Genomic DNA, 20,494 nt, shown 5'->3' on the forward strand with positions numbered 1-20,494 from the left:
CAATAGCAGGTGCCAGGTTGGCTTCGAGAATTCACATCGCCAAACGGTAGGATGTGGTTGGTGTTACGTGCAGAAACTAGGGAAAGACTGACTTGAGGTTAGTGCTTGAAGAAGGTCTTGGATAACTTGTTACGACAAAGGTGAATTTAAACCCACAGGTGTTAATAGTTTGTATTTAGTGAATGCTTATTATAGGTAGAGCACTGTGACACGTGCAGAGGATTGTGTAAATGTGCCTAAGGTACTTCCTGTCTGTCAAGAGCATGCAGTCTCATACTTAATGTGCTTAAAGACACAGGGTGTGAGGCAGAAGGAAGTACATCATGTGGACATGCAGGCAGAGGATTTCATGAAACTCAGCAAGAGTCAGTTACGCTGGAGTGATTTAGCTTTGCATCCTTTACAAAGGAGTATGTATTGGAAAAGCTCTTCAGGACAAAAGACCTTAATCATTTCATGCTCGAAAGAAAACCTAGACCCTTCTAATTGGCTGTTAGCCCCGAAAAGGAAGCAGTGGCGCTCTGGAGGAAGCAGCTCAGCAGTGGGTAGCCACTGGGGACAGAGGGCGGGAGTTTCTAATTATGCTTTGCTTCAGAGATTACTGAAGTATGAGAAATGTAAATTGGCCAGGCAGGTAGGGAATCTGGTGTGGGTGCAGGCCCTGACATTAAGGTGAAATTGTGTCAATTCTTTGTTTCTTGTTTGTTTATAAAACAAGAACACTGGACTTACCATTTGGAAGTGCTTATTTCTGTCTGATGAAGAATCTTAACAGAGAAGCAGTTCTCTCTTACGTTAGAAACTGAACAGTAGTCATTAATATATGAATCTTCAGAATGCATATCTTTCAGGTGACCATGATTTGATGGGTAGATTTTGCTTGGTTTTGAGGAAGACACTGATTTGGAGTGGCACATACTTCTTTTACCTCAGTGGCCTGTTTTACTGATGGACATTTCAGTAGTTTGAGAGTTGTAGGTATCTGCCTTGACAGACCCAGAAATCACTGGATTCATTATAAGAAGTGGAAACTTTATGTCACATAAAATTTGAGAGGAGAGGTGGGGTATGGTGCAAGCACGAGGCTCTAGGTTTGATCTCAAGCACTGCCAACTTCACCAAAAACAACCCCAAATACAAAACCTTCAGAGAAAACTGAAGTTAGTGAAATGAACTGCTGTAAGGTAACAGCTAGTCTGTGGCAGGACAGGGACCTGAACCCAGGCTTCCTATTTCCATCCAGTACTCATTTCCTGCTGCCATATTTTGGGACTTACTGAAAGCAGTACTCAGTTTGTTAGAACTGTTATTATTGTACTAAATGAATTTCCTTTTGGTTGAAAAGAATGAGAGAACATAGTAAACATTTTGCATTTTCTAATATGTATTTGAATGCTTGCATTGTATCTCTTACTGATTCCTGACTGGTTGGTTTAGTTCATTTCTATTGACCTGTGTCAATAGAGTTTACCGTCCAGCATCATGCTAGTTTGAGGGTGACTTTGTAATGTGGTTGGATGAGTGGCAGTATATCACACTGCTCTGAACAGTAGCTCAGTGGATAACTTAGTGAATGGAGGTTTTTATCTTTGCCCGTGGGTAATATTATGAATATAAATTAATGTGCTTTCAAAATAATCTGAGTCTTAAAGGGAGAATTCTAGAATTGGACTTACTGACCTCTTTGAAATAGCATGCAGAATTTTATGTGTATGGTACATTTTTCTGTCAAGAATGTCCTATAGTTTTTGTTAGATTTTTAAAGGGATACTAGATCTAAAAAAAACAAAAAAAGTAATCAGATCCATAATACTGGTCTCTTTCTGTCTGCTTTCACTTAATCAAATTTTTGAAGTGGTACATCTAGTGTTTGAGGTCCTATAGATTGTAAGAATCACCAAAAAGTAATGTATCTTTCTCATTCTCCAGAAGTATTGCAAGATCACACTGATGTTTCTCTGTGCTTAGAGACCTTTTATGTCACTGCATGAGCCACTTACTTTTAAAAAAGTCACAATTTCAGTATTTCAATTTACTAACTGTGTAACTGGGATAAGAAAATTTTTAAGGAATGTGGTTGGAAGATATTAAAAATGAAGCTTAATGGGACATTGGAATCTGTCCCGTAGAGCCTGGATAGAGACATTTTTATGCTTTATATTGTCCCTCTTTTTTGCACGCTCTTAGGGCAGAAGCCAAAATCCATATCTTCTTTTCTCGTTTTACTTAGGTGTCTCCTTCCTCCGTGACTACCCACCTGCACACACAGCACCACCACCATCACACTGTCATAGTGGCCGAAGTATCCTCCTTTCTTGTCTCACTCCTCCTTACCTTTGCTACAGCCCTAGGAACTACGTTTTTTTCCCATGGAAAGCCAACCCTTCTGTAATTCTTAATGTTTTGCTAGTGCTTTTCCACTTCCTTATTTTACTGCATGTGTAGTCTTTTAAACCTCATGGCCTAGAAAATCAACTTTATTTTTTTTGCTGCCTTTATAACACCATTATTTTTCATCCTTTTTTTTTCCGTTAGTCTCTGCTCCGTTGAAGTTCTTTTTCGTGAATCAGGTTTTTATTAGTTCTTTTGCCGTTATCTGCTGAACAGCCTCATGACTACTCTTGGTTATTCATCAAAGACTGAAGCCTCTGGCGGTTTTCTTTTCCACCAGAGCTCTTTGTGATCATCACTTACTCTAGACTAGAACATCTGTATGGAAAAGCAGCAAGTCCAGCTGAAACGTGGACTTGCAGTTCCTCCTGTACCTCATTTGCAGTAATTCACAATAATTTCCTCTCCTTCAGGTGATACCTAATTCCCACATCCCATTCTGACCACAACTCCTTCTAATTGTGCATCTTGTACCGTGACCTTATCCTGACCTATATGAGGGTGATTGAAACATACAGGAATGTTTAAATTTTAAAAAAATTATTGCAGTAAAAAGCACATTGCCATGAATCTCCCTCAAAATATGCCCTCTGGCTTTGAACACACTTACCCCATCACTCTCGCCACTTTCTGAAGCAGTTGTGGAAATCCTCTTTTATATTTTACTTGAGCTGTCATGGCTGCCTCAGTGTCCTAAATCTATTTGCAACATTTATCTTTCATGGTCATTCTGACTCTGGGGAAGAGCCAGAAGTCACACGATGCCACATCCAGTGAATAAAGTGGGTGATGGCGCACTGTAAAAGAGCCCGCCTTTCTGTCGGATGGCACTGTGGCAGCGTTCACATGAGGTGTATTTCTTAATCACTTTATAAAGATGAAAGATTTTCAGAACTGCCGCAGAAAGTAGCAAGAAAGATGGGGTAAGTCTTTGAAGCAAAAGGGAGTGTTGTGAGTGTGATTAATGGCAGTGTAGCTTTTACTATAATTTTAAAAATTTAAACATTTACTGTATAGTTACATCATTCCTTCTAGATCCTTCTGCTTTCTCTTAGTGCATCAGTGTTCTTTGATGATTTTGTTTACCTAGCTTAGATTTCATAATCTTTAGCAATCTCAGTACTTTTTTTGGTGGAGGGGTGGTCATTTGCGACAGGGTTTTGCTATGTAGTTCAGGCTGGCTTTAAACTCACTGTGTAGCCCAGGCTGTTCCCAAACTCATGGTGATCCTCCTGCCTCAGCACTCAGGTACTGGGATCACAGACAAATGCCATCATGCCCAATGCAGTACTTTTTTCCAGGGGAAGGCAGTATCTCCACCACCTTGTTACTTTCTCCTTACATCTGTTGGGTGGAACCTTAACCTAGCATGAAACAGTTAATGCCTTTTCCTGAATGGCTGAATATGGCTAGGGAAAAGTCACACAGAAACACAGGTTGATTCTACTATAAATTCATTATCACAAAATTTAAATGGGACTTCAGAACAGTATTACACTTTGTCTTAATTTTAAATGTTTAACCCCTTTGTACGGTAATTATTGGAAAACATATTTACTTCTCAAATCTTTTTACTTTTCTCATTCATTCTGTCTTAACAGGTAACTAATTGCTATATTAAGGAGAAAATAAAAGCCATCCATTCAGAATTATCATCTTTGAACTTTTAAATCTATTTTCTTTTGTATAAAAGAGCGTTTTCTCAACCATAGTTTAGTTTCTACTGCCTCAGAAACATTAAAATATTAATGATCTCTTCCTAATATATTCAACCAGTCCATCTCAACTTTATCTTCTCCATTAGCTTGGTTCCACATCTCCCTCTACTGTCAGTCTGCCACAGTCTTCCCTTTCCAGACAGACATCTAAAACCCCTGGCACCAGATTTGATTCAGAATTTCAGAATCTTTGGGTTTAGAAAAGCATTAACATTATATACCAGTGATGGCTAACCTTTCACCGACCGAGGGCCCAAGCTGCAACCCACAACCCATTTATTTATCACAAAGTGCCAACACTACCCCATGTGCACTGGTGTCTGATGCTAGGCTGCTGGGGCGATGCAGGATGACTTGGTTCATGTGGCGACAGGGCTCTGTGTGGCCGCTGTGGCATATGTGCCATAGGTTCACCACCACTGTTAGGTACCATTTGTGGTGTAATAATCTCTGTGGGTTGTGGAGCAACATCCTATAATCAGACACGTTATTTCTGCCCTGAAATGTACGGGTGTTCACTTTCAATGGGATGGGTAAGGATCATAGATAAATACCCTCCTGTCAGTTCATGTCAGATTCCCATTGAGGTATTTAAAAAATACTTCAGTGCTTTTGGACATTGAACTTACAGATAAGAGGTGGTGGACATACACTTCTGCTTCTGTTTCCCAACTTCTTCTTCTTCTTTTTTTTTTTTTTTTGTAACCTATGCTGGCTTTTATTTCCCCTACTTTTCCCAGATGCCTTTTGCTAGCTGTACTAGTGGCATTTATTTAATGTGATCGTTTCACTAGTGGATATCTTCATCCTCATCTCACTTGACTGACAGCTTCAGATTCTGGAGATGCCAGCTCATCACACACACTCTTCTTTAGCTTCCTTGGCACCAGCCCCTGCTGGCCATCCTTCACCTTCGTGCAGGTGTGTTGTCATCTGTCTTGTGCTTGCTTGTTGGCATTTCTCTAAGGCTTTGTCTTTGGACCACTTTCAGTTTTTCCTCTATTGTTTATCCCTTGGTGGTCATGATTTATGTCTTGAAGTACCAGTTATATGCTCAAGAATACATGCTTCAGCTCAGACCTCCCCCGCAAGCTTGACCAATCTGCTAAACAGCCTACTTGACCTTCCTTTTAGAGTTCTTAAGTGATCTGGATTCCCGATGTATTCTAATCGCATTATTTTTCCACTTACAAACTGGCTTTCAGGTATTACTCACTTGTTTTATTCTCTCCATTCTCTTTCTTCTTCCTACCACTTGCTTAGCTAATTTTGGTGGTGTCCACTTCCGTGGAGCAAAGGTTAGGACCTTTGGTATGGTATAAAGGTCCTGCATGGTTGGCCCTGCCCACCTCCCCTGCTTCAGTTTGCTCCCTTCAGTTTTTTTTTTGCTGTACCAGCGATCAAACTCACGACCTTGTGCTTGCCAGGCAGGCACTTACGCCACTGAGCTATATATCCCCAGCCCCCTTCAGTTTTGTCTTGCTCTGAACAGCTTTACTTTCTCCCACAGAGGGCCATAATGGAAGCTACTCTATCTGGAATGCTTTTCCAATGCTAGTCAGTTTCTACTTCATTATTACATCTTAGTTCCAATTCTCACTTTCCTAGAGAAGCCTTTAATTCATGTACCCTATCATCAGATACCATATATGAATTCTTTCATAGATTTAGTTTTATGTTTGTTCATCATTGAATGTATTCTTCCCACTAGACTGTAAGTTAAACATAAGCATTACATGTGTCCTGGTTCACCATTGAATCTAGCATATCACCTGTTAATCCTAACTTCTGCATGAATTCTATAAATTAACTTGTCTTTCCTTTTTATTTACTAATTTCTTTCTGTGTATTTATCAATGGAGCACAGGCAGTTTCCATAGTTTTATATGGATCCAATCACGATGGACTTTTTGACAATTATGAAGAAACATTTTTAAAAATTCAGAGAATTACGTGTATTGTGACCTAATTCATAAATTCTTACATTAGCTCATCATTTATTCCTTATGCTTTTAATGCATTTTGCTAGCCTGCCCTCTTCCCCTGTATTCTTTGAGGTTATCAAATATGCTACCAAATCTAGTGTTATATGTAAGTAAGATATATGCAGGTTCTAGCAAAATTAGGCTGACTCTCACCTTTTTTACTAGTTTATAAATTTCACAGGATTATAAATAGTTTAGCCATCTGCTAACTAACCAGACAGTTTTAGTATTATGAAAAGGTGTGGTGGGACAGGGAGATAGAGGGTCTAGGTATAATGTTAGAACAGGCTCTTTGCTGAAACCACTTTGAGACCTCTTAATAGTGAAACTTAACAGTCAGTTCAAAATTAAGAAGCGATTTGGCGGAGGTTAAGCATAAGGTGAGTCCTGACAATAGGGAGTTTCCCAGAAGATGATAAAGTTCCTTTTAGCATTTATAGCTCACTGAATTTTTAGCAGAAAAGATACGTATTTATGAAGACATGAGTTCTGTGAAAATTATCATTATCTATAATTTATGTGTGTTATATATTTCTAGGAATTTAATTAGCCTTTTATGCTTCTTAATTAGGAAAATCAATGGAATCGCAGTCATCTCGAAGTGAATCTGAAATTGTGCCAAAAGTTACTAAAATGACTGTATCTGGAAAGAAGCAAACTATGGGATTTGAAGTGCCTGGGTAAGATTTAAGTCTCTCCCCTCTTTTTTGAAATCAGTGTCACCTCCTGTTAGTCTATAAGAAAGATGATCTGTTTATTTTCCATGATGTATCTCTAGCATTGAGGTCTCATGTTCTTAGTGTAACAGTGCAAAGAGGATGACGTATTAAGCTTGAGGGTAACTTTTATGTGTATGTCTTACTCAGTCTCACTTGTCAGTTTTTTCACATAAGCAACTTATAGCTACCTTAACAACAACAACAAAAAACTTAACCCTAAGTTAATTGCTATACCACGGAGATAAGTATGCTTGGAAGTTTCATTTTAGTCAGTAAATCACATAATCATTATTTTCTAATAGTTAAAATAGTTAAACTCCTATCTTTGCATATGGAATAAAAGAGATGTTAGTAAGACATAAAATTAAGCATACCTACGATTTTGAATATTGAGTAGAAAGTGGTAACAAGTCATGTGTGAGTAGCACCTTGTTCTTTTTTATTTGAGCCTCTAGAATTCTTCCAGTTTTTATAGAGAAGAGTAGTAAGTTTCTCAGAGGCAATTTTGGAAACATTAATTTTTAAACTCTTTAAAAAGTTTTAAGGTTTTTCAGTCATCCCGTCATATGTATATTGTGTGCCAAAAAAGATGAACAGTGTTATTAAATATAAACAAGGGTGAAGTTTTTTTTGACTTCAAAAATGTTAAATCAGCATCCTTATGTTTTCTCCCTTAAAAACCTTTTATCTAAATTAATGCGAAGATCACAAGTGTAGGAGAGGAAGAATCCTGATCACCTAGATCAGTGATGGCGAATCTTTTCAAGATGGAGTACCAAACTGCAACCCAAAACCCATTTATTTATTGCAAGGTGCTAATGCTGCAATTAAACATGAATACTGAGGTTTTAGTTTAGAAAAAACAACTGTGCATTAACACCTTTTGTCTTAAAAGAAAAACATAGTAACATGCATGTTACAGATTTGCCACCAATAAAATGCATAGGCTATTTTGGTTTAGTGTCAAGAATGTACAGAAGCTGGGCACGGTGGTACATGCCTGGAATCCTAGAATTGGGGAGGTTGAGGCAGGAGAATTGCAGTGACTTCGAGGCAAGCCTGGGCTACATAGTGACTTGAAGGCCAGTCTAGACTACAGAGAAGAGACCCTGTCTCAAAAAACCAAAAAAAAAGTGCACACAGAATGGTGATGAATCACTTTCTTTCCCTCTTCAGTACTGGATATTAAACTCAGGGGCTTCACACTGAGCTACATCCCCAGCACTTTCAAATTTTTTAAGATTTTGAGACAGGGTCTTGCTAAGTCTCTTCATTGCCCTGCCTGGGCTCAAATTTGGAATCCTTTTACCTCAGCTTCACTGGGATTACAGGTATGTTTCACTATGGCCATACTTTTGAGTTAAGATTTCAGCATTATAGGTGTCTATATAATTTGATTCCCAGTGGTGTCTTTTAAAAAATACAGAATAGTTAGTATTGTTAAGGACTTTTGTGTCTGTAAAAGTTTGTAGCTTAAAAATCAATCTTGCCAAGTGTGGTGGCTCACATACATACATCTGTAGTCCCAGTACTCCCTGTTGTCCCAGCATTTACGAGACTAAGGCAGGAAGACTGTGAGTTTGAGGCCAGCCTGGATTACATAATAAGACTTTGTTACAAACGAACAAATGCAACCTCCCCCAAAACAAACCAGCCAAACCAAACGTTAGTCATGTTTTCTTTCATAGTATAGCATACTTTTCTTGATTTTCAGATTTTGTAAGATTAGTGCTATGTCTAGTTATTAGAGTATAAGCCTTTGACAGAGTTTGGCTGAATGTTTGCTAAATATGTTTATTACTTGAAATGATAATTGAATATGTAGCTTATAACATATAGATGCATAATTTTAAGGTTAAAATACTTTTAAAAACTATAAGTTTTGTTCTTCAGCTTTTGGGGTAATACTGCATATAACAAAATGTTTAATATTGACAAGATCATCCCTGAGAGAAAGTGGATTAAAATGTAGTTTTAAAATAGGTATGATTTAGTGAAATAACTCTGATAATCTGATTTATTAGACAATATGCAATATACTGTATAATACTGAATAAATTTCTTGATTCTGAAATGGCATGAGAAAAATTTAGAATATAGATTATTTAACTTTAGTCTATTTGGGACTTTTTAGAAGTACAAATACTTTTTTTGAATTAAATAAGGCATACAATATGCATGTTTTCTCAAATTATTTTTAAAATATAAAAAAAGTCTGTGGCAAATCAGTGTTTGCTCAGAAACCAAAAAACTCCAAATAAAAAAGAACTTTTAAGAAAATATAAAATTTCTGTGAATATAAAGCGTGTACTGAAGATCTATTTCTGCCAATAAATATTTTTTAAAAGGATAATACATTGCTTAGAAGGCACGGAAACCATAAAAAAACTATTTTCATTAATATTAAAAATTGTAAATGTACTTCTAGAAATGTATATAAGTAAAAATGTTTGCAATATTGCATATAGAAGAAATATATTTAACCTCTTAAATCTCAGTTATGGCCTTCTAAGTATCTAACTCTGGAAGAAAGATTAAACCTGTAGATTCCTGTATTACTAGTCTACTGTTAGGAAGGGACTTTAGAAAAACAAAAAAGAAATTAGTTATTTTATAATATTATAAAATTAGACGAGAAAACACGTTAAAAACCTTTAACTTATTCTTCCAGCATACCAGTCAAAGATTATAGGCCTGAACCTAGAATGGTCATTTTTAAACCTTATTTTGGAGAATTTCCAAATCATAACATTTTGACTTTTACTCCACAATATACCTATGTTCACTAAGTGCACAGTTATCCAAGGATGCTTTCCTGGTTACTTCGGTGACTTCCTTGCAGCACCATATAATTTTAAGTGAATTAGTTTGCTGCTCAGTGAAGATGTACTTGAAAGGGAGTGCTGTAGTGAAAGGGAGAGAAGAGCAGGTCTTTCCTGATCCTGAATGGTAACGATGTGCTCAGGTCAGACCTGTGTTCCGTGAAGCCCCTTTGATGCCCAGCAGCATCTTTGAGGGCTGCTCGGTTTGGTGAGTATTGAGGTTCAAGGCCGTGTCCACTCTGTCAGCCAGGGCTGGCTGCTTTTAATCTGCTCTCCCTGTCAGATTTAACGTAAACTTTCCTCCAAGAAAGGCTTCTCAGTTAAAAGCAAAAAGATTGAAGCCTGAGATTGTGGTTTTTCTCAGTTCTGATCAGAACCAGAGCCTATGTCTATAGTCATTCTGGTAGCGTACTCCTATTTGTTGTTTTCTTCTTTTTCTCTCCTTCTCCCCTCCTCCTCTCCCCCCGGCCGGTCTTTCCCCTTTCCCCAGCTCCTCATCATTTTACTCTAGACAGTATTGTCATGTTTTGGTTTTAGAACTAGCTGGAGTCATTCAAAGTCATTATAGTCTAAGTTTGATTTTACTTACGCTATTAAAATTCTTTAAAAATATGGGGACATTTTCTGCTTACTAAATTTTTATTCCTAGTAGTTCAGTGTTAAGCTAGTCTACGCAGTGTTAAAAATGAATGTTTAATTTGGCTAGTGCAGATGCAGAAAAGCAAAATAAGAAGAGAGTGAGTGTGAGGCTTTCGGAAAAGTTGCAAATATGACTAATATGTCTCTTTTCTTGAGGCATAGGATGAAGGGGTAATGTTGAGGATATAAAACTTCTGAAAGGGAAGAAGTGGTCCTTTTTGTTAACATGGGATAAGAAGGAAATCTACTGTTCTTACACATTTCCATTACTACAGTCTTAGGTGATGATGGTAACTACTTTGTAGTTTCTCTTTGCCAGGTCCACACTGAGTTGGATATGATTAACTTCTGTCTGAATCTTGCAATTTAACTCACTGTTTTCCATCGTGATTGGTCAGGACAAGATAAATTAAGCTAGATAGTCTTGTTTCTACTTTATCTTAGTCCCTAATAGTAAGCTTTTGGAAGTAATACATAGTTATTTCATTTCCACATCTTTTATTTTTCCTCAGCATCAGTGCCTTGTAGATATTACAGTTTTAAATAAATCAAGCGTTTGATGAATTATGTATGAAAGCTTTTTTGTCAAAAATATTTAACTACAGACATTTAGAGATATTTCCTTTAAAATTTAGTATTTGAGCAAAGAAGATCACATTCTGTCCTATTGACAGGGTGAGTTAGTGGTAAAACTAATACTAATTTATCTCGTCACGCATTTGGTATGAATTTTACAAAATATCTCCTTTATGCCATCTGCACTGACAGGATTGCTTATAGAACCGAAGCTATGGATTTGGACTTTTGAATTTTACTTATTTTACAGAGTATGCTTTTCTTAATTTTTGGTAGATTTTTTTCTCCTGGGATTTTCAAGTCTGTATTTGTGTGGTGTGGGTTTGTTTGTCGTTTACTTTTTAACAGACTCCAGCCACTCTGCAGAGATTTTGTTTGGTCTAGAAAATAGATTATAAAGACATCTTTTGTGCCCCTCTGACACGGCACAAAAGACAGGACATCATTTGAGTTGGGTTAAGGACTTTTTTCCCTGTCTGCTTTCTGTAGCGTAACTGCTGAAGAAAATGGTCATGTTATTCAGACACCTCTAAAAGGACCTGCTGGTGAAGATACTGCCGTTGCTTCTTCTGACATTCTTGAGACTGTTACTAGATCAGCTCCTCCTCCCCACTCCAGTCAGGCAGAAGAGCAGAGTTCAACACCAACAGCAGTGAAAAAGTCTGGCAGGCTCAGGCCGCAGGTAGATGTGAAAGCAGAGCTGGAGAAGCGGCAGGGCGGCAAGCAGCTCCTCAACTTGGTGGTCATTGGTATGTCCTTGCTCCCTTAAACTGTCAGGCAGCTCTGCTTTACCATGCTCTGGTGGGAGGGCGTGGAAATGCTGAGTTCCTGCACAGGTGCAGGCCAGGTAAAGCAAGGAGGCATTGCATCATAATGCTTCCTGGTCACCCTGGGTGACAGTGCCAAGTTACCAGGAAGGTCATTTCAGCTTGGTTTGTGGCCTATTTATTTTGTGAACATTTAAAAAATGGCTTGTGCTTGCAAAGATCATGAGAAATTGTCCCACTCTAGAGATGTACTTATTTCCTCCTGTTTAGCTGTTCTGTCATTTGATAAAGATTCACATTATTACTTTAAACACTGACCTGAATTACTGAATCATACACTCACGCATGTCTCACTGTGAACGACATCTGCAAATGGACCTGATGTTAATCCTGAATCAATTTTCCATAGGTCATGTTGACGCTGGGAAAAGCACCCTGATGGGCCACATGCTGTATCTCCTGGGTAATGTGAACAAAAGAACTATGCATAAGTACGAGCAAGAGTCTAAGAAGGCTGGCAAGGCTTCGTTTGCATATGCGTGGGTCTTGGATGAGACTGGTGAAGAAAGGGAAAGGTAGTCATAACTTAAAACTTTCAGTTTAAAGTGATACACTCCTTTAAAGTAGGTAATATATATTCAGTATGCAAGACACACCGTGAAATGCTTTAGACAAAAACCTTATCAGGGAATTAATTTTACAGTTTTGTTCATTGTAATTACATATTTTTCCAACTGTTTCTGTGAGACTAAGTTAAAAGAATGTTCATCAAAAATAAGATAAAACAACAAGGAAGAAAGCAGCAGATACCAAAGCTGATTATTCTGTGAGAGATTTTTCAGTTGTTAGTTCCCCTCTTTTTCTTCCTCTGAAAGTTCTTTTTAACTCTATCATAATATTACGCACTTGTTTTTTTCCTAGTAAAAGCTAGCTGGACAGTTGCTAATTTTTGGAAAACAATGGGATTTTGTATATGATTTATTAGAAAGCTAAATAGTTTCCACCTGTCTGCTTTAAAAAGCAGCTTATTAAAGTATGTGGTGTTTCAGTTTTCTTTATGCCATCTGGTAAATAGATGAAGAGACTAAGCACAGTGTAATTTTGAGTTAGAATGGCTTGGTTGAATTTACTGAATATATGAGTTGAGTTGGCAAGTGAGCTAATGATCTGTTTGATCCCCATAATGTTCAGTCATTTTAGTTTTTTAGGGCACTACATGTGGTTAGCTGTCATATTTGTGCAGCTGCTAGTTCTCTGTTGTTCAGCCTGATACAAATTTTAGAATATTCTTTCATTGTATGTGTAGCAGAGGCTTTTAGATGCATCATAGAAGTTCTAGCTCAGTCTGGTATCTATTCCTATAGAACATTAAACAATATAGTATGTTACTCCACTATGCTAAATATTTATGAGTTCTCTATTCTTTTCAGATGTTGAAGAACAAAAACTAGCAGGCCACATGACATTTTCATATTCTTAGAGTTACCAATTGAGACTACAGCAGGTCAAAAGAATATCCTTAGGTCATGTAATTTAGGCAGGAGCTCAGGATATGTCTTGATTCATGACTGTTCGGAGGTTACTCCTGGTCCCTAGATGATTTACAGGTTATTAAAAAGAATTAAACATCACTTTTGTAAACTCAAATGACACACAGTTTCAGGTTAAACTCTGAGGACTTGTCCAAGGGAGACCTGGTTACTCTACTGCTAAGAGTTAACCTGTGGTTCATTATTGTGCTGTTCCTGAGGTTTCAAATGACTCAGTACTCTTGGAGACTTTCCTTGAACTATCTTGTAATCTCAATCTTCACTTTTGTGGCTGAAAAGAAGCACTGTTAGTCTCGAAGAATGCAATGGGAACTGGTACTCACGCAATTTGTTAAAAATTGGGGATTTTCTTTGATAGTCCACTGGTTTTTAGTTATGTAACATATTGGTCAGCTTTACAAATGAATGTTTTATGAGTTTATTTGTATAATTAATGAATCGTAAACAGAGAACATGAAATGTACTCTTGATAGTATCATTTTTCATTTGATCTTTTCTCATGTGCACTGTTTATTTTTCTCCCATCTAGAGATGTACAAAAGAAAATTAGGAAATGGGAAATACTTATCATTTTCTTTGAATTCTCGCTGCCTCCACAACTTTGTTTTAAAGCTATATGGGTATAATTCTACTATAGCAGTTGTTCCAGACCCAGTTGATACCTTATTCAAAATAATGGCTTGAATAATAAAATTCCCATTATTATTTAACAATTTAGATTCATTTAGCTTCTTATTAAATAGTTTAACTTACATCTGATTATTTATATAGTACTTTCTAACCATTTAATGTTTTGTTCAAGGGGAGTCACAATGGATGTTGGTATGACAAAGTTTGAAACCACAACCAAAGTTATTACATTAATGGATGCTCCGGGCCATAAGGATTTCATTCCAAATATGATCACAGGAGCAGCTCAGGTACCAGATAGTTCCTTAACTATGTATAGTACACGAGTGGTACACACATTTCTTGATGCTAAGGTTGTAATTCTAGGATTTGAATTTTTAAAATTAAAAATTTTAAACAGTTCGGAAAAATGGAGAAATACTGTTTTTCATGATTTCTTAGTATAAGACCTTTTCAATGTATTATGAAAAAGCAACTGTATAAAGGCTATGAATTCCTTGTAGTGAAAATTGATGATAAAACATTTAATAAAGTATAGTTTTTTATTTCATTTATTGATGGAGTGACTTGTTTCAAGATGTGCCTTGTTATTTTGATATTCCGTTTTGTGTCTTTTTAAAGAACTAATTATGTAGAAATAATAAAGTTTGGATTTTGTGCCCCAGTGGTTTGTTTACTTTCTGAAGTAATAATGTTTAAAAAGTTTATTCATAAAAGAAAAAAATGCACATTAAAACTCTAGAAGTACGTTTTACCACCAATCAGACTCGCAAAGATCGGGAAGCTCCTAAAACATGGGCAGGTCTCATACACTGCTGATGTGACTGCTAGAGCTACCTCCTCTACCTCCTCTTCTGGCTTTAAATAAGTGAATGCTTGCTTTAAGGATTGAAACATAATTGCAGTTTGTAAACTTACATGATTCTTAATAAGGATACTGAAAATATATCAAAGATATTTTTAAATAAATTACCATGTAGTGCATTAATTTCTTTCATAATAGATGATTTTTGGCAAAAAAGGAGTTTAAAAATTTGACTTTGTCATGTATCAAAGTATGACTCCAAGCAGTTGACCCAGGAATCCACTCATTAAAAAGATTAATATGAGTGTTCTTCTACCTAAGAAGTATAGTGTGTATTTGAAGATAGATAAGAAATACTTGGTTTCATTTTAGAAAGTTAGTATATAATTTTAGAATATTGATTTAAGGTTTATGGACTGAACATTATGAAAGGTTAAAATACAATTATCACTGTTGATTGTTGATTTAGTACTTAATATGGGTCAGACACTGTGATAGATATAAGGTGTTCACTTAGTGTAGTATATTCCTTAAAAGCATTTTTTTTGTTTTTTTCTTATAAGCAATTCTGAGAGCTATATCATCCCCATTTTAGTACTTATCCTCATAATACACTTACTAGGAATATGTTATCCTCACTGCATTTACCAAAGTATATAATGTAGTTTTAATTTTTCTCTATCTTCTTTTATGTATTTGTCTATGTATACATGTGTGTGCATGTATTTTTGATTCATTGAATATTTATTGAGTGCCTGCTGTGCACCGAATACTGTGAGCGGCAGTGCCGTGATGTATTAACTACAAAGCACATTTTTTTTTGTTTGTTTTTTGTTTTTTGTTTTTTCTCCGGTACCGGGAACCGAACTCACGACCTTGCGCTTGCCAGGCAGGCGCTTTTGCCGCTGAGCTAAATCCCCAGCCCCTACAAAGCACATTTTTAATAGTTTAATGGGAGAGGCAAACATGAGAGAAAGCAGAGTAAAATGTTTCTGAAATCTAGAACCCAAGATTGCATAGTTATCATAAAGATTATTTATTCCAAACTCCTTCCAGAATTAGGAAAGTATTTTAGATTATCTAAATAAATTCAGTTTTATTCCATTATATTGAAAATAATTAAGCCTTTGTGCTCCCAAAGACAAGGAGCTTTTGCATAGACAGTATGAGAAATTACTAAACAAATTGCCCAGCAGTTTCTTAGAGGTGTAACAGGAGATTACCTAAAAAGATTAGGTAGAACACTAATGGCATTTGGTATCTTAATACCAGTTCAGTTAATTTCAAGTTTTAACCTAAAAAGGTAAATTTTCCAGTTATTAGCTAAACCTGATGAGAAAGAAATTTACTATTTTTAAGCCTAGGACTTAAAAACTGGGTCTTTTATATAAACATAAATGTGATTTATATAAATTATATGACCCTCCTCCCTTCGTGTTTCAGTGAGGTACATTGGTATCACAGAGAGATCTTACAACTTGCCTGAAGTTTGAGCCCTATTTGTGAGTGTGAAAGAGCCAGTTTTCAAATGGATTGTCCCAGTGTATAGTCTTAACTAGGAATCTTTGATCAGAAGAACGAACTGTCCTTGAGGAAATTAGAATTCAGCATTTATGAGTAATGAAGGATTAAAAGTAGAAGTAAAGCAGGAGTATTTAGGTAATAAGAGGAAAAGAAATTATAAGAGTATAAGCTGCCCCACAGACCAAAATGTATGAATGATAGTCTGGTTTAAATTATAAAGTTCTAAAAAAAATTATGAAGTTCTGCTAAGCCTGAATTATTGACTACTTCATTTCCCAATATGATGAAGATTAGATGATAGTGTACATGAAATTCTTTAAAAATTGGACAGCAAAAAACGTACTGCCATTAGAGAAAAGAAGAAAGAGAAAAGCTCTTGTAGCCTTTGTTTTGACCAAAACGTCAGAGCACTTAATGGTGTGAAGGAAACCTCCGAGGACCCCTGAGAGAAAGTGATCAGTTAGAGACAGCGAGTGAGGGGAATGCAGTGACATTTAGCTGTTCTCTTCTGGAATGCAGAAAAGCAGATTTCTTTGAGGAGAGGGATGCACTCAAGGAAAAACCTGAAAGGGAAAATGAACATTTTTAAAAAATAATGTCCTGACAATGCGCTGACAGAAATAATTGATAAGAATGAAAATGAAGGAACATCTCCATTTATGCAATCTTCTGTTTATGCAGTAAATGCGCAATAAAGCACATTTTTACAGCCTGCATCTACCAGATGCAAATGGAATCCCATAAAGGACCATTGACACAAAAGAAGGGGGAACTGCCCAAGCCGCTTTCATTAAGGCTAGCAGGGAGAAGGAGTAACCTGACATCGGCTTTCTTCCTTTCCTGTGTGTAACTGAGTATGAAAGGCAAGGAGTCTTTCTGATTCACAGAATCATCCACAAAGATTAGAAAAGTGTGTTATACAAGGTTCTTGTCAGTAGCTGTAGAGGATGAATGTGCTGTTTTGCAACTCATTCATAATTTTCTATTATTATAACAGTAGTTTGGTGAATATCTTTGCAGATACAAATTAATTCTCTAGGATAAGTTCCTAGAGGTAAAAGTTTCACAATTTTATGGGTCTTTATTCTTATTCTGAAAATGCCCTTCCAGTCCCATAAGCAGTAAATGAAAATGCCTGTCCCTCTGTACCTTTGTCTAGAGTAGATAATTTTCTTCTAAATGTTTAATATTGTGACTTACAAAAACAAAATGGGAATATGCCAATGCATTGTTAATTTATTTTCTTGCTTTTTTCTTTTTTTTTTGTACAGCTTACATTAGTACACTTATTTCTAAATAAAGCATATAATTATTTAGTGTTACTATTGTATAAACTTATTTAGTCTGATTGGCTATGATAGGTGTCCATGATTTTATTTAATTCTAGCAGTTGATTCAAGCACAGTTTAATAAATTATTCATTTTTTTCTCTTCAAATAAAAAAATCTAACATGAACTTAAATTTTTCCATGTGTCTTGGTCATTTCTGTTTCTTTGGTAAATTGCTGGTGTCTTCACTAGTTTTCTGCAGAGCTCTGCCTTTTTTCTTTTTTGTGAACATTGTATTTTGAAATTACAGCTTTCACGTTGTATGTTGAGCATACTTGTCCCGGTTTACCTAGATTTTAATCTGTTCATAGTTTTCCCCTTTGGGTTTTCTAATTATTAGGTAGTCAGGTATGGACTTTCTGTTATTCTTTTTTTGTTTTTTTTTTGGTTTTTCTCCGGTACTGGAAACCGAACTCATGACCTTGCGCTTGCCAGGCAGACGCTTTGCCACTGAGCTAAATCCCCAGCCCCTGTTTCTGTTATTCTTGATGTTATTACTTTTGGTTGAGCACATGTTAGTATATTTCTTTTACTTTAAAATTTTAATTCACCTATGGGATTTGCTTGTTTCACTTTTTTTGGCGCTTGGTATCAGGTTAGGGTTAGGTTCTCCCTTTAAAATCTGACGAAATCGTGAATTGAATAGGACGGCCTTTGAATCAAAGTGGTGTGACGTTATTTCTAGGTCTGAATATTTTGTCTTCCATAGGCGGATGTCGCTGTCCTGGTCGTTGATGCCAGCAGGGGAGAGTTTGAAGCTGGCTTTGAGACTGGAGGGCAGACACGTGAGCACGGCCTCTTGGTTCGGTCTCTGGGTGTGACCCAGCTTGCAGTTGCAGTCAATAAAATGGATCAGGTACAGGGCTTTGAGAAAACTCATTTTAAACACAAATTAAGATGCTATTCTCCCCATGCAGATGCCCCAGATGTGACCAGTTTACATTTCATTGATCAAGTTGCCAACATTTTAACCATAAATTTCCTCTTCTGATTTTAAGTAAATGAGGTATTAGTAATTTTTAGGCAAGAATATGTACTCTTATATTTAAGATGAATTTGTTAAACTTATTTTTAATTATAAAATAATACATATTTATAATAGTACAATGAAAGTATAAAATCATTTAATAAAGTATTGAAATAGCAGTGACAGTGCTATTGATAATGCAGTGATGTGTTGCTGTCATTGTGTTATACTCCAACATTGCTATCTGCTTTCTTAAAAAAAGATAATAATCTTGGGGCTGGGGATTTAGCTCAGTGGCAAAGCGCCTGCCTGGCAAGCGCAAGGTCGTGAGTTCGGTTCCTGGTACTGGAGAAAAACCAAAAAAAAAAAAAAAAAGATACAAAAAAAGATAATATTCTTGTGTGTGTTTTCAAGTAATAACAACTCTTAGATTAAAACAAAGTTTTCATGGCTTCATTCTAGTCAGTTTCAATTGAATGAATTATCCAAAATTTCCTACTTCTGAAATTTTCATTTGTTCTGTGTATATGCATGACTGTATTTAGAAATTATTTGGTATGGAAATTTCTGAGCCAAAGGGCATATATCAATTAAGACTCAATTATCGTGATCCAAATGCCTTTGAGAAGTGTTCTGGGTTTGTATGCATGGCACATATAGAGTATGTTCTTTCCCAGACATTATGTTATTAAAAATTATTACCCAATTTGATATATAAAACATAATTTTTAAAAAAATGTACTATGTTATGAATAGTAATAATACTTAAATATATCTTTTATGAAGGGAATTATTTACATAGTGTGTTCAGTTTCAATTTCATGTTTTGAACATATATTCAGATATTTCCTTCTGACATTTTTGTATATGTTTAGAGGTTATTTATTTTTTTTTATTTGGATATTTCCTTCTGACATTTTTGTATATGTTTAGAGGTTATTTATTTTTTTTTATTTGAGGCAGGGTTTCACTATGCAGTTTAGGCTGGCCTTGCACTCACTTCATAGCCTAGGCTATCCTCAAACTCACGCGATCCTCCTGTCTCAGCCTCCTGAGTGCTGGGATTACAGGCATGTGCCATCATGCCTGGCATTTAGGAATTTTATTAACCCTAGGATGAGATAAATATTCTCCTATATTTTCTATTACTTCTTTTATAGTATCATTATTATATGTATTTTAAATTTTTTCCTAGCATTGTAATATGAAAAATTTCACATGTAAAGTTGAATTTTATAATAAATACCAATATTGTAGCTACTGCTTAAGATTCTACTACATAAAAAAACAAAAGACTCTATACTTACTTCATCACACTTTTTTAATCTACTTTTTATATCCATTTATTGATCCATTTCATTTGCCATGTTTTTCCACAAAAGTTGCAGACATTAGTACACTTACTTCTAAACAATGCATATCATTATTTAAAGTTACTATTGTATACACTTTTTTGGTCTGATCAGCTGTGATAGGTGTCCATGGTTTTATTTTATTCTAGCAGTTGTTCCCAGCACAATTTAATAAATTATTCATTTTTTCTCTTCAAATTTGAAATCACTTTTAGCTTATGTAAAAAAATTCTAAACATAATGAAGAGTATTTCTCGGCTTTCTGTTTTATTTAGATTACGTTAATGGTAAGATCTTAAATTTTGAGTTTTAATATTAATAGACTTTAATAGAGTTTGTATTTATATTTTATGTTGTTTTGATTATATTTTATTGCAGAAATTAAAAATTTATATATCATGTTGTGAAACAATTCTAAAAATAAATTGGATCTTTATCAGGTTAACTGGCAACAAGAAAGGTTTCAAGAAATTTCTGGAAAACTTGGGCACTTTCTTAAGCAAGCAGGTTTTAAGGTGGGATAATTTAAAATTTATTCATTACTTTGTGTAAGTCATTTTATTGATATTAAAAAACAATACCTTGGTATTCTTACCTTGTTAAATATGTTTGTTCTTGTTCTTTATTTCCTTTTTTTTTTATTTTAAAGAATAAAAGAAGGATAACATAATAATAGGGGGGACTTAGCAAATTACAGACAAAATGGTAGGAAATTATCAA

The 20,494-nt window shown here is 35.6% G+C and overlaps 1 protein-coding gene across 1 annotated transcript in view; it reads left to right on the forward strand.

Moving 5' to 3' along the window:
• The window catches only part of Hbs1l (HBS1-like translational GTPase), a 77,849-nt gene that overhangs the window by 39,094 nt on the left and 18,261 nt on the right, over positions 1 to 20,494 (forward strand). The window contains exons 5-10 of the mRNA XM_005390498.2: positions 6,666 to 6,774; positions 11,340 to 11,599; positions 12,027 to 12,192; positions 13,970 to 14,087; positions 18,165 to 18,311; positions 20,215 to 20,289. Coding sequence (XP_005390555.1) covers positions 6,666 to 6,774; positions 11,340 to 11,599; positions 12,027 to 12,192; positions 13,970 to 14,087; positions 18,165 to 18,311; positions 20,215 to 20,289 — 875 coding nt within the window. The remainder of the gene's footprint in view (positions 1 to 6,665; positions 6,775 to 11,339; positions 11,600 to 12,026; positions 12,193 to 13,969; positions 14,088 to 18,164; positions 18,312 to 20,214; positions 20,290 to 20,494) is intronic.

The sequence above is a fragment of the Chinchilla lanigera genome, unplaced genomic scaffold, assembly GCF_000276665.1.
Source record: "Chinchilla lanigera isolate Chin_1 unplaced genomic scaffold, ChiLan1.0 scaffold00038, whole genome shotgun sequence".
Classification (NCBI taxonomy): domain Eukaryota; kingdom Metazoa; phylum Chordata; class Mammalia; order Rodentia; family Chinchillidae; genus Chinchilla; species Chinchilla lanigera.